At 41.3% G+C, this 14726-nt stretch overlaps 1 protein-coding gene across 6 annotated transcripts in view; it reads right to left on the bottom strand.

The window, feature by feature from the left end:
• RARB (retinoic acid receptor beta) overlaps positions 1 to 14726 on the bottom strand; it is a 546477-nt gene that overhangs the window by 282586 nt on the left and 249165 nt on the right. Inside the window, exon 2 of one of the 6 annotated variants that reach the window (XM_075212350.1) lies at positions 5716 to 5798. The exons of the other annotated variants lie outside the window; for them this stretch is intronic. Within the exon in view, the coding sequence (XP_075068451.1) occupies positions 5716 to 5740 (25 nt within the window). The 5' untranslated portion in view covers positions 5741 to 5798. The remainder of the gene's footprint in view (positions 1 to 5715; positions 5799 to 14726) is intronic. 6 annotated transcript variants of the gene reach the window in all.

The following is a 14726-nucleotide window of genomic DNA, read 5'->3' as shown; positions in this document are numbered from 1 at the left end:
AAGCACAGAGCACAGGACACAGCACCACTGGACTGAACAGGACACAGCACAGGACCCAGCAGCACCACTGACCTCAGAAGGACAGAGCACAGCACACAGCACCACTGGACTGATACTGCAGAACACAGCACAGCACAGCACAGCACAGCACAGCACAGCACAGCACAGCACAGCACAGCACAGCACAGCACTAAACAGCACAGCACAGCACAGCACAGCACAGCACTAAACAGCACAGCACAGCACAGCACAGCACTAAACAGCACAGAACTAAACAGCACAGAACTAAACAGCACAGAACTAAACAGCACAGAGGACCACCTAACACACCCTCCCTCTACCCTGATCAATGCCCGAGTGAAGATGGCGGCGACTAGCGGGGAATTTATAGGATCCGAGTATCGCGAGATCCGACAACGGGATTATGAGTCAGAGCCTCAGTTTCACTTTTGAATTTGGCGCCAATACCCGGATCTGTCTCGGATCCGACTCGGATCCGCAACGTTCGGGTGGGCTCGGATTTCAGAAATCCGAGTGCGCTCATCCCTAGTAAATTGACTCTTTTCTTATGTCTGTTTGGCACAAATCCGTCACTTTTACTGTTCCTGCTGTGCACATTGACATATAAGGATTCATCAATCAGACCAGTGGTTCCCAAACTTTTTCAGTTCGCGGCACCCTTAGAGTCTCCATCATTTTTTAAAAGGAACCCGTCCAAAATAATTATTGAGCAGTCCTGTTTTTTAAGTATGTGACTCAAAATAACGTAAAAAGGATTTAGGTCAGGACAGAAATACTTAGTAAGTTGTTTGCAAAAATAATACACATAAATCCAAGGGAAAAGAATATTTTTATATATTTTTTTCAAATATATTTCTGTCAAAGAATAAGTTACAGCTAATATTAATAGGAATAAGATCAAACAAAATAAAACATGTACAAAAATCATCACTCTGTGCCCCTCTTCATCCTCACACTGTCTGCCACTCTTCATCCACACACTGTCTGCCCCTCTTCATCCACACACTGTCTGCCCCTCTTCATCCACACACTGTCTGCCCCTCTTCATCCACACACTGTCTGCCCCTCTTCATCCTCACTATGCCTCCTCCTTCATTCTTTTGCCCCTCCATTGCTGTTACCTTTCACCTTCCCCTCGGTTTCTTTACTCACCATACTTGGCCTTCTTTCTTTTATTTCTTCTGTTTTCTCTTCTTTCTTCTTACCAATGCGGCGGCGCCCGCAACCCAGCATCCTCCTCTCTCCTGCTGCTTCTCACTGAATACGTCGGGGGTGATGATGTCACGCCCGACATTCAGTGAGAAGTGAGGAAAGAGGAGCATGCTGGGTGCCGCCGGATTTGCAAGTTGTTTTTTGTTTTTTTTGTCCCCTGGCCGCGGCACCCCTGTGAAAACACACTTTGGGAACCACTGTGCTTGGCTATTATTATTAATATGTATGCATTAGTAGAGGTACTGTACTTGTGGCACCTGAATGTGCTATGCACAACATAAGCAAATCTTGTCTATGCACTATTGTCCAAGCAGCTCACAACTGTACATTGCACTACTGTTTTAGGGAGAACGCTGTTTTTTCCAATTGTGCACAGGCCAGCGGGGTAAAATTCAATACAAATGATCTACCTATATAAAGGTGGGAGCCTTGCAAGAGCAATGCTTGGGAGGTTAGACATGTTTTTTGCATTTTTATCCAGAAAAGAGGGTCAGCCTGGAGATTTTAATTTAGCCTCTAGCGCTTAGTAGATCCTAAAGATATGTGTTATTTTGGTTGGGATACACTAGTGAAATTTAAGCCTGCCTTAAAATGTAATGTCAATAAAAATATTTGTCCAGGCTGTATATTTGATAACATTTGTTTTTAATGTGTGTTATGAGTGGACTTAATTTAAAAAGTCTGTATAAAGTTTGGACTATTCATGGGGAGGCACTGAGAATTCTCATTATAGCGCAGTAAATTCAGTATGGTTTCCTAATAAAGTCTGTTATATATATAATATATTTATTTTTACATTTTTTTCAAGTACGACATTTAAAATGTTAGAAATATATTTATGTCTTGAGGATTTGTGAGTGTCCATTGTCTTGGCCTGGCACTAACTGTGAATACATAGTTCAGCATATAAACTGACTTATGGGATCAAAAGTAAAAACATATGAGCAATGGGATTAATGTAAATTAATGCTTTTATATACTGCATATGAAACTTACTATATGATCAATAGCAATACATTCCTATGAAAAGCAGACATAACTACCTGAAAGCTGGTAAACTGGGAGTGCTAATCACGCCAACGGTGACGTTTCTCTGCTCAGATCCAAATGGTTGTCAGAACTCCCACAATCCTCTCTTGATGAAGTGCCATATTGCTGTGAAGTCAGTCAATATCACTCCTATTTGCAATTTCTAGCCTAAACCATTATTATGATGATCTAGACTTCCACTCTAACAGTTATCCAGTAATTGCAATTGCTTGGCATTGGAACTTATTGCTTTTAACCTTAATTCTGAAATTACAATTTTACATTTCATGCATTAATCTAAATTAATCTTGCTACTCCTGTGTGTTTACTTACATTTCTAATCCGTCTTGCGGACAGCAGGCGCACATTGTATCAAACGCTAATTAGCATCTTAGGTGGTTATTTATAATGTATTTGATATATATATTTTTTTAATCCATACATTTAAAATAATACTTTAAAGCACAAAGTGGAATGGGGGAACAGCTGTGTTACTAACCAAATTAAACTTTGTGCTTCTGTTTTCTGTGTTCAGTACCACAAAGATACATGAAACTGAAGATGGTGCATTGTGTTTTGGAAAAGAGAAAGTGAGTATTTGATCATTTATTTATACCAGACGCTCCAACAAGGTATGCAGCTGTTGCGAATGAAAACATGACATGTACATTTTCTCTCAGCTGCTTGATGGATGTTTCTTGAAATATCAAGTATGACCTAATGAAATGGCAGTAGCTTTTCATTCCAATTTCACTTGTACTGTAAGAAATGTGCAATTCTACATTGAAATAACACATAACCAGATAGGAATCTCCTGAAAACACTGTTATGCATGATGGCCTTCCGGGATCCATAGGAATTAAATACTGTCTCAACTTGCACATACATAGATCACTAAATCCATATTACTACACTAGCATCACTTACACATACACAATAGGAGAACAGTGTTCTCCCCAGCACCTATTTCCCGGGTGCTCCACCCGGCTGTTTTTACTTCCGGCTCTTGGAGCCAAACATACTCCTATTATAATAGAATAAACCATTGTTTCTCCTATTACAACAGCTACTATGTGAGCACTACAGCCAGCACTGTGTGTTAGACCAGTGACCACCAGTCCTGGCAGGTGTGGGCAATAACCTCCAACATTTTTCACTATTATTGCAAAGTATTACAACTGTCCCCACCTGGCTGCTGCTTAATGCCACCCGGCTGGCAACATTTTCTGGGGAGAACACTGGAGAAGTAATAGAAAGAATGACCACCACTTTCCTGTCAATCAAATAAAGTAGGCCTGATTTTGTTTTATGCCTCTTTCAATATATGGGAGCATTATGGGGGACTTAAACACAGATGGTGATGGGTCATTCTGTTGTATTTTTGACATTGGGGCTATATTTTGTCCATAAACACCTTTATTTTCCTCATGAAAAGAGAATATATACAGCAGGTATTGTCTGGTGACATTTCAATCAATGTGTACGTTGTTCCAGCTTTAAAAAAAAAACACCCTTCCCCCCACAAACACAAAGGCGGCAATCGTCCAGACATTGACAAGCAACAAAGGATCATCAAATAGCACAGCATTATTCAACCACCACCTATGGCAGGTGGATGTAGCATTATCGAAGCACTGGGGGAGTGTATCGCAACAGGAGTTGTCCTGTACACTGGATTACTGCCGTTCTGTTTACTGGAGGGAAGGCCGTGTAGCCAATCAAACTTATAGGTGGGTTGAGTTCTACTCAATTCTTACGAAGAGAGCAACACATTATAGCTCCACCCCCCACTGGAGCCAATGGGTCTGCTCCTTGCAGCTTACTTGCCTGGACACTATGGTTTGGGGATAGGGGAACTTGTGGGAGGACCAATGTGATAAATGTATAAAGACTCTTGAAATCAAACACTGCAAGACATAAATACCATTTGAATGCACATGATCAGGCACTAAACTCATTTTAAAAGTAAAGCTACTATTTGGTATGTGCAGAGAAATATCAAGTTAACACTGAACAATGTATTTTAATCTCAAGGCTGATAGAGATATATATATATATATATATATATATATATATATATATATATATATATATAAGTTTTAGAGTTAAGAGGTCCATTAAATCATGATTAAATCATTTCAGCAGGGAAATGGGGAAATGGGAAGAATAACTGCAATTTCACATTTTTGCCTTGGGTGGCAAAACAACTTATCCCTAGAATAGCACCATCTATAATGCTGTTGCTTTATTCCAAATCCTGCTCTTAACTTTTTCAGAAAAGGAAATACATTGCTACATACAACTGCACAACACTGGGGATGGGAATTACTTGGAGTTGGAAAGTTGGCTCAAGCATTGAATGGGTACGGAAGAACAAAAGTGTGACCCTCTGAGTATAAATCTACAAGGGCGTAACCAACGTTTTGGCAACTGCTAAGAGGTCGGACAGCTGAGGGGTCCCAGTAGAAAGCTTTACCTGCTGGGCCCCATGAAGTAGCCATCCATGCTGCTTTGGTCCCCACTCCCCTCTGCGGTGTGTGTGCGGTCAACTGAGAACTTAAAAAGGTTCCTGCTGTGTGACCACGACAATGCAAGAAATTTGAATACACTGAATGCTGTCCGTGCTGTGTACCATTCTTTTCTCAGCAAGAAGTGACGTGGCAGACAGTGGATGAAGAGGAGGTAGAGAGCAGCATAGTATAGTAAGTGAGTATTTTGGAGGGGTAAAGAGATGTCTTCTGCATTAAAACAAAAAGTCTACAATCATTGTTAAATGTGACATTCCTGCAACAAAAGGCTTTTGGTAAAAAAAAGAAACTCATTTCGGTAACAAAAATGTCTGTGCACATATATTTTAACTGTACATACATTGCTGTGCCCAATGTATGTACAGTCACTGCAATCATAGGTGTTCACCGTGAGTGCTTAAACCATTTGAGTGCATTGCAATTTGTCTATATGATTGCTTCATAACGAAACTTGGAAGAAAATGGCTGAGATTGGCATTTTGTCTCTGCAACAGCTGTACAAGATTTTATGGCTATCCAATTAACACTACATGAACATATTCCTGAGTCAGTGAGAGATAGATTTCTTACAGAGTGGTCTGGTTTGAAAAATGTACTTGTCCCTAACAGCAAAGACATACAGTAGAGTCTTTTGAACTCCTAAAGTGCCCATATTTTAATTTTAATGCAGAATCTGAGAGAAGAGCTATATTAGAAGAGTAATAAAGGACAAGTTATTGTATGTACCGCTTCATTTCCGAATAGCTGAAAAGATTAATGCACTCATCTGCATTACTCTGTGCAGTTCCTCTCCAATGAAACATTGTGAACACTAAAGTGTCCTTTATTGCTTAAATAACATATAAGCTGCTAATTTTACATTGTCCTCCTGGATACAGCTTGTCACTGACATACACACACACAAACTTCATTGAAATGTAATTACCTGGAAACATTTGCCAGACTTTCATAGACCATTCATTTTGTTATGAAAGCCAGTGAACAGCACAGAATGTTCCATCTGAGTATCTGAAATACAGAAAAAAAAAGGCTTTTTGTGCATTCTTGGAAATGCAGGAACAAAAAGCCAGTACTCAGCTATGATCAGCTCTAACCTAAACGAAAGTAACGGACAGCACTGTGGGCAAAGCTTTGTGTTTGTCTTAGTACGAGTTACTATTTTAATATAAATTTTGTCTTATTGTTACTTTTTATGTGATGTTTACGCATGCTCACAAACCACATATTCTTTTTTGATCTTCCTTGATGTTTCCTGTATATCTACCATCTCCCTATATACAAAGAGGCAGCAAACAAATGTACAATTAATAACACCTTTTGACATTAAGGGGGGTATTCAATTGACGGCGTGATCGCCGAAAATCGAGCGCTCGAAAAAAATTACCATTAATACGGTAATTACTCGCTGAAATCCAGCGAGTAAATTACCATATTAACGGTTTTTACGCACAGATTACCGTATTAGCGGTCATATTTTCCGAGCGCTCGATTTTCGGCGATCACGCCGTCAATTGAATACCCCCCTAAGAATACCCCAGTAAGTAAAGACGAATTTAAACATTAGGAAATATGCTGCCTATTCTAACTTTTAGAAAACGCAGATATTGTGTCTCCCTCTCTGTCTGTCTATGTGTGAGTGTGTGTCTATATTAGGGAATTTAGACTGTTAGCTCCAATGGGGCAGGGACTGATGTGAATGAGTTCTCTGTACAGCGCTGCGGAATTAGTGGCGCTATATAAATAAATGGTGATGATGATATTGAGGTTGATGTCTCTTATATTTTGCATCACTCTGGGGCAGTGCACATAAATGCCAGCTTCTCTATAGTTCCCCCTGGGAGCTCAACTGCAGAGGGATCCGTAGCACACCAAAATCACAATGCAAAGCTGCAAGCATGTCGTTTCACTGCAGGGAGGTTGGGGGAGACAACAAATGAAGCAATTTGCAACATGACCAGTAAGTCAAAGAAAGTAAGTATAACCGACATCTGCGCTTTGTCTTTTCACTTTTTACACTGTACCAGAACCCTTTTAGATAAATTGCCAGAGCTGTGGGTTTGGCAATGGCGGTAAAAGAATGATGAGTGAATAAATAAAGACCAAAGCCACTAGATTTCATATATATCAAAAGGTTGTGTACAGGGACTGGCTGGCAGACTTTAGCACACAACACTGGGGCTTAACTAGCGGCCCATCCCTAAAGGGAGGTTTTCGGTATAAAACATCACTTTATATTGCATTTTATTTTATATATCCAAACAGAATTTTTTTTTCTTTAACATATCTATCTGATTATAAAGGGATATAGCAAAAAGCACAAAGCCTGTTTGTTTTAAAAATCTACCAGCAAAAGTGCTTATTTTTGCTTCACCCTATTTAATAATAGGGTTATTATTTGTTTTAGGGTTAACCTAAAACAAAAAATATGAGTGGTGGTACTGGGAGGAGGAGCAGAGCACTAGGCATCATTCTGACACCCTGGCCCAGAGCTGGATTAAGGCTCTGGGGGCCTAGGACACTTTAGACAGGGGGGTCCTTATGATGTAACATGGTTATTATTTTACACAATACACAGGAAATACTGTGTGCACTACTGTTAGTTGCATACAGCACTGCCGTGTTTAGCAGGACATACATCCCAACAGTCCTTGCAGTCAGACCAAATCCTGACTAAGCGAGACAGTCACCCAAATTCAGGACTGTGCCACCAGATTCAGTGCAGTTGGCAGATTGTCCTGCTCTTTCCTACCTGTTCTTGTCACTTTCACCGCCTGTGGCTGCTGGTTTCTTTAGCTCAGTTGCTGGTTGTCTTGATCCTGGAATGTTGGGGGCCCTATTTGGAAAAAGAATGGGTACATGAGATTTAGAAAACTCCAAACAGCCCCGGCGTTAAATCAATATCACCCATGTTTTATAATTAGGCCTTCCTCCAACATTAAAATAATACTATTCACATTTGCTAAATAGATCTATTTCCCTCCAACCAGCCACAACATTTAATTAATAGTATTGCCATTTAATATATAAACCAATTTCCCTCCCACAAACAGCCCCAGCAAAACATAAATAGCATTTACGTTTAATACAACCATTTCCTACAACCATCCTCGGCATTAAATAATTTAAATTCATATTTAATAAATAGCCCTTCTCCCCAAAATCAGTTCCATATTCAAATAATAGCCCAAAACCAGCCCAGCATTAAATTAAAGGTCCTGTCACCTCACTTTAAATTAATAGGCCCAACTATTAAATTAAATAGCCCCATCAATAAATTAAATTTGCATACCATCACCCCACAAATAAAATAGCACTGATAAAAAAATTAGCCCCCACTTGACCTCCATTTAATAGCCTACCTCCCACACTATATTAAGACCCCCCTTCCCTCACATATTATGTTAAAATACTGTCCCCCCTCACACACATTGTATTAACATACTGCCTACACACAGACACTATAGTAACATACTTCCCCCACACATACACACTATAGTAACATTCTACCCACACACACACACACTATAGTAACATACTGCCCACACACACACACACAGACACTATAGTAACATACTGCCCACCCACCCACACACAGACACTATAGTAACATACTTCCCCCACACATACACACTATAGTAACATACTGCCCACACACACTATAGTAACATACTGCCCACACACACACTATAGTAACATACTGCCCACACACACACTATAGTAAAATACTGCCCACACACACACACACTATAGTAACAAACTGCCCCCACACACACACACTATAGTAACAAACTGCCCCCACACACACACACACACTATATTAACACACACACACACACACTTGCCTTGATCCATCCATTATTACTCCAGGTCTGTGATGCTTGGGGGAACCAGGATCCTCTCTGCATACAGCTTGGGGACAGAAGAGCGGAGAAAGAAGTGACAAGCCCTAAGTAACTATTTAAACTAGGAGGCACTTGTATTCATTTAGATGATCAAGAGATCACAATTATTCATTTATATCATCAAAGGGCCTAATAATGTAGTAAAGTATATTCAGAACCATTTGATTTAAAATTTGGTTAGTTAACTCCCTCTCTCCCCCCTCTCTCTCTCCCTGAATGATAGCACTATGCTATAAATTTAGGGCCTCCCCTGTGTTATGTGTTCCATGACAGCAAGAGCTTAATCCAGCTCTGAACCTATGCGCTGCAGTAGAAATGGAAATAGAGGCACATTATTTGCAAATTGAGGCACATGCAAATGACCTCTTAGGTGACTAAAGCTTTAGCAGCATGGTTTGTATTGGGTGATTCTTATGCAGCAGTGGGACAAGATATGTAACATTAGCTCAGATTAGGCAAGCCTTTTCTATAATGTATTAGAATACTGTCTTTAACATGTGGGGGAGCTGTAATGGATGAGGGAGATAATATTTCACTTTTTAAGATATCTGCAGTTAGATACCAGCGCTTGCTGCTTTTCCACTTGGGTTTTCAATTGTTAGACCACAAAATTAGCACTGTTCAGTGCAAAGTCTTCAATTAAGCAGACATGGAGACTTACAATGAATTTAATTAATGTATAGATTGCTAACATCCTACATTTTTCACCATTAAATCTGTCTAGCTTCTTCGGGGATATTTGTAGTCTCATCTTTAAAAAGCACCTAAAAGCAAAACTGTTAATTTTAATATATTTTAGAAAAAAAAGTGTTCCTTCTGTGCTTTGTCAATAAACATAATCCCATGGGGATGATTCACTAATACTATCCATTTGAAACATTTTTTTCATGTGAGAACCTGAATCCTGTTATACAAGATAGGAAAATTAAACTAACAATAAATCCCAAGGAATGCTTAATTACAATACGTCTTTTGGTGGGGGCCATCCTTTCAAGCACTTGTGCTGATATCATGGCCAAAACCATCAAACTGAAATCAGCATACTTATGCTACATAAGGTCTGATCTTGCTGTATGGCCAGATCAATGTTCGGAAGTATCATTTTCCAATCTTGCTGCACACGATTGGACGAGATCTTGCCGATCTCTTCTGGACTCACTGAGGTCATCTTCTGACCATATTTACCAATATGCTTGTTACTGGTCCTATAGATTTCTATAAAACCATTATTGGTTATTATCATCTAAAACACAATACAATTAATGGTCTCCTGTAGTATTCACAAATGTACATACAACCATGCCAATCAGCAGTCCAATTTCTTGCAAAAAGGTGTGTGTCTTCCTGTTGATCGGAGGTTTGCTTCTCCTCAGATGGACATAATTTAAGTAGATGTGAGCATAATTTAGGCAGATAGGCAGTGTGACCTATTTTGTTGGCAAGTACCATACAATTATAGGATCTTTGATCTGTGTGTGAGAGTGCAAGCTATTTGATGGCAGAAATTTTCAAAGCATGGTCTAGATGTGTGGAGAAGTTCTATGCCAGGGGGCAAATAATATGAATTAGAGATGCTCAGGCTCGCTTCCCTGAGAACCGAACACACCCGAACTTAGAAAATCCGAGAACTGAGAAGAGTCGACTCGATACTTTCGCGCCTTCGGAATTGAAAAATAGGCAAAACATCATCGTTACGCCGTCGGATCTCTGGAGTTTTGGATTCCATAAGTAAAGCCCTCCAGGGCGATCCAGCACCATTTCACAGAGGGACACAGAAGGGGTAGCACTGTTCTTGGCAGTCTCTACTGCAGTTGGGCAGAGTCATAGGTAGAAAAGAAAGAGGAGGGGTAACAGTGTTCTTCAAAGTCTCCAGTGACATTCAGGAGAGCTCCATTGCTAATTGTCATTGCTGAAATACAAATAATAGGTCTGGCAGGCTTGGTCTTATAAATCTGCAGTCACATTGTACTGTGTATTATAGGTAAAACACAAAGAGGAGAGCTCCATTGCTCCATTACTAATTATCATTGCTGAAGTAGAAATAATAGGGCTGGCAGGCTTGGTCTTCTAAATCTGCAGCCACATTGTACTGTGTCACATAGGTAAAACACAAAGAGGAGAGCTCCATTGCTCCATTACTAATTATCATTGCTGAAGTAGAAATAATAGGGCTGGCAGGCTTGGTCTTCTAAATCTGCAGCCACATTGTACTGTGTTACATAGGTAAAACACAAAGAGGAGAGGTCCATTGATCCATTGCGAATTGTCATTGCTGAAATAGAAATAATATGGCTGGCAGTGTTGTTTATAATCTGCAGTCACATTGTACTGCTTTATCAAAATGGATTTACAGCAATACACAGACCAGGAGCACCAAGCAGCTGCTGGCACCAGTAGTGATAATGATAGCAATCCATCTACGTCATCTGCTAAAGCCTTTGTTAAATTGGATAGTGTTTTTAAGTCAGGAAAACAAAAATGTAAAAAAAAACACCTTTTACTTTGGTCAAGAAAAAGACCTGTAAACCAGGCAAAGTTATCTACAGAAAAAAAAAAAAAATTGACAACATGCCATTCTACACACGCAGTGGCAAGGAAAGAATGAGGCCTTCGCCTTTCTTTATGAGTGCTAGTTCTGCAACTATCACTGAGGCATCTTCTTGTGAGGTCAGTCGTGACCAAGCAAGACCTTGTCATTCGGACTCCAAAAGTGGTGTCCAAATACTTTTGCGTGTAAAAGCAGAACTGGAAGAAAACAGTAAGGCATTAGAGGAAAATGTATGTTCAGATTTAGAAATGACACAAATCCCTTCGGAGAGTCTATCCACGGTGCTATGTGTAATCCTGACCTGTCTATAGTGTACCCATAAAAAAGGCCCCTTTCAGCATTTCTGCAGATGTGTGCATGAACAGCCCAAGTGTAGCTGGTGATACACAAATTGAGGATGAGACTTTGGAATTTGAACAGGATGAGGGAGATATTTGTGTAGCTGACAAGGGCGCTAATGAGGATGTTGATGAGGATGATGTTTGTGTAAGTCCTGCACCAGTAGAAGAAGTTCTTGCACATGATAAGAAGGCCATTGTCATGCCTGGGCATCAGACCAAAAAAATCCACCTTTTATGTGTGGAATTATTTTTACCCAAATCCTGCCAACAGTTGTCTAGCCATTTGTAGCGTTTGTAAAGCCACAGTCACTAGAGGTTGGGACCTTAACCATCTAGGAACTTCATCCATGTTACGTCATTTGAAGTGAGTTCATGGCAAGCTGTTGGAAAAATCAGAAACTTATGCTAAAAAAATAACAACAAGCAGTCCATCATCAGCTAGGTTCCTTCTCTCTCAGCTAGATCCCGGCACCTGCAATCTACACCCACAACACCTTATCAATATCCTCAGTAGCGATCAGAGTTAGTTCTGCATCCACGTTGCTAAAGCTAGATGACTCCTCCACTATCCTGGATTCCTCAGAAGAATTCTTGAGCGTTAGTCCAACTGCTGCTGCTGCTGGGGGTGAATCTTCATCCGGAAGCAGACCAAGAAGAAGACTACTAGTAGTTTATAACAATTGACTTTAAACAATCCATTGCAAGATGAAGCAAACATAAAAACTGTCACCCAGACGCAAAACGGATCACAGAAACCATTGCGACTATGCTAGTATTAGATCTGTGTCCAATATCCACTATTAATGCAGCTGGTTTTAGACAATTACTTGAGGTCTTGTGTCCCCGGTATAAAAATTCCATCACAACACCATTTTACTAGAAAAGTTATTTCTCACCTCTACCAGAAAGTTCGTAAAAATGTAATTATTGGGCTACAAAATGCCATTCTACCCACTGTACACTTAACCACAGATATGTGGACAAGCGGAACTGGGCAAACTAAAGATTATATGACTGACAGCCCACTGGGTTGGTGATTCGCCTTCGCCAGCAGGAACAGCAGCAGCATGTATCCAAGTGCATCATATTTTTCAGATGCAGGCTACTCTGTGTATCACTGGTTTCACTCAGAGGCATACAGCTGACAATCTGTTACAAAAACTAAGGGATGTCAATGCCCTCCCTGACCTCGGGAGGTATCATGAAGAATGTCTGATCTCGCAGATGTGTGATTGGTTCCTCCCAGGGGGTAGGAAACCGTGGGTTGAGCTAGAAAAGGCTTGCAAACCTGATTTTCCATTGGTTGATATAGTGTGGGATCCTCGTGCTGGAGACCTCAAGCTCATAACCTGTCCGCTCTTACTCTGGACGCTTTGATAGTGTGAGACCAATTGTGTAAAGGCCCTGATGGATTTGCCCGACCCACGGCAAATGTCTCAATACAAGCTGTTGCCAGACAGATCACTGATTTAAACCTTTCAGGATGGGTATCTAGAGGGATTTTGACATTAGGCCAATTGTTCGATTCAGGTATACTTTCCTCCTTCTCCCAATTGTGTGAGCAATACCACTTGCCCAGAAGACTTCTAGAAATTTCTTCAGCTTAGACACTGGCTGGCAAAGCCCACACTCAGACATATCATCATAAGATCCCCTCCGGCTATATATCATGTGAATCTGGCAAAGAGTAGTAAGAGAGCTAGTATAACCACCTGGTACACTATTTTAACTTCACAAGTTGATATTACCAAATCCAAAATACAACTTCAATGGGAGTTCAATCTCCAGGTGTCACGGTTCTTACGAGCAGACTCGGTAGATGCAGCGAATTCTATAGGTTCGTACAGTTTAGCACTACTCCAGCAGGGCACGGAGTCTAACGAGGAGACGGGGTTCACCAGGAACCGCCGCAAAGCGGTATGGGCTTAGCCGCGTCTACCTCGCAGGTCGCGGTCCCTACTAAGAGCACTGTACAGAAGCCCTTGGGAAGGCTACAGGGAATAGTACCGTAGGAAGAGAGGTCAATGTTGTAAGTAATGGCAGCGTAGATGCCGGAGATAGGCGTCAGCTCTGCAGGCCACAATGTGGCAGATGAGGCAGGAGATGAGCGTCAGCTCTGTAGACAAAAGTAGAGAAGATTTCCGGAGATGAGCGTTAGCTCTGCAGGCCACTGTGTGGCAGATGAAGTAGATTCAGGAAGGTGAGCGTCAGCTCTGCAGACCACTATGTGGTGTAGATTTCCGGAGAGTGAACGTCAGCTCTGCAGTCGAGTATAGATTGCAAATGCAGCAAGACACCAGGGAAGCCACTTCTATCACCAGGAGGTGACTCAAAGAACAGGCACTGAAGACAGAGAGGAGGTGCCTTTTTAACTTGCCGCCAAGGAGAAGGACCAATGAGCAGGAGGTAGAAGATTGGGATCCAAGATGGCGGCGCCCAGCGGGAAGCGGAGCGCAGATGAGAGGTAAGTCTGCCGGGTGTCGGGTGCGCTGCCCGAACACCCGGCGCGTGATACCAGGTAGAGTTCTCAGAGGAGGATTGGGAACGTATCTTTCGTAACTCCTTCACAATGTCCAAATGTCTCAATCACACTGAAATGCTGGATAAACTCTTGAATAGATTGTACGTGACCCCTGAGAAGTTGCATAAAGTTCGGCCCTCAGTACCCCCGACATGCTGGCATAATTGCACTGAGAGAGGAGCTATATTCCATGCTTTTTGGTCATGTCCAATCCTGCAACCCCTGTGATTAGATGTTATTCATCTGTTGGAGTTGGTCCTTGGATATCCAACAAACCCCTCCCCAGAGCTTGCTCTACTACATCAATATCCCCCCTCAATACCCTCCTGGGACAGATATGTGATGTGTCAAGTCTTTATTGCAACGAAAGCTGCACAGGCCTGGAAGCAAGGAACTCCACCGACCTTTCCTAAGATTACAGCTAAAGTGACCTTCAGTTTCGAGATGGAGACTCAAGGAGTTCCGTGTTCCACGGCAGCCACTTCCCCACTAGTGAAATGGCGCAGTTGGCATATTTATGTCAAAGAGGGAGAGGGCGCCCCATCTCGGCCCCCCATCAATTAACCATGTCGGATCCCATTGAGCCTTAATGGATTCTTGATTCGATCTAAAAAATACTTAGTG

This window comes from Mixophyes fleayi, chromosome 5 (assembly GCF_038048845.1).
Source record: "Mixophyes fleayi isolate aMixFle1 chromosome 5, aMixFle1.hap1, whole genome shotgun sequence".
Classification (NCBI taxonomy): domain Eukaryota; kingdom Metazoa; phylum Chordata; class Amphibia; order Anura; family Limnodynastidae; genus Mixophyes; species Mixophyes fleayi.
Note: the sequence above shows the minus strand (reverse complement) of the source record. Positions and strands in the feature narration are given on the sequence as shown.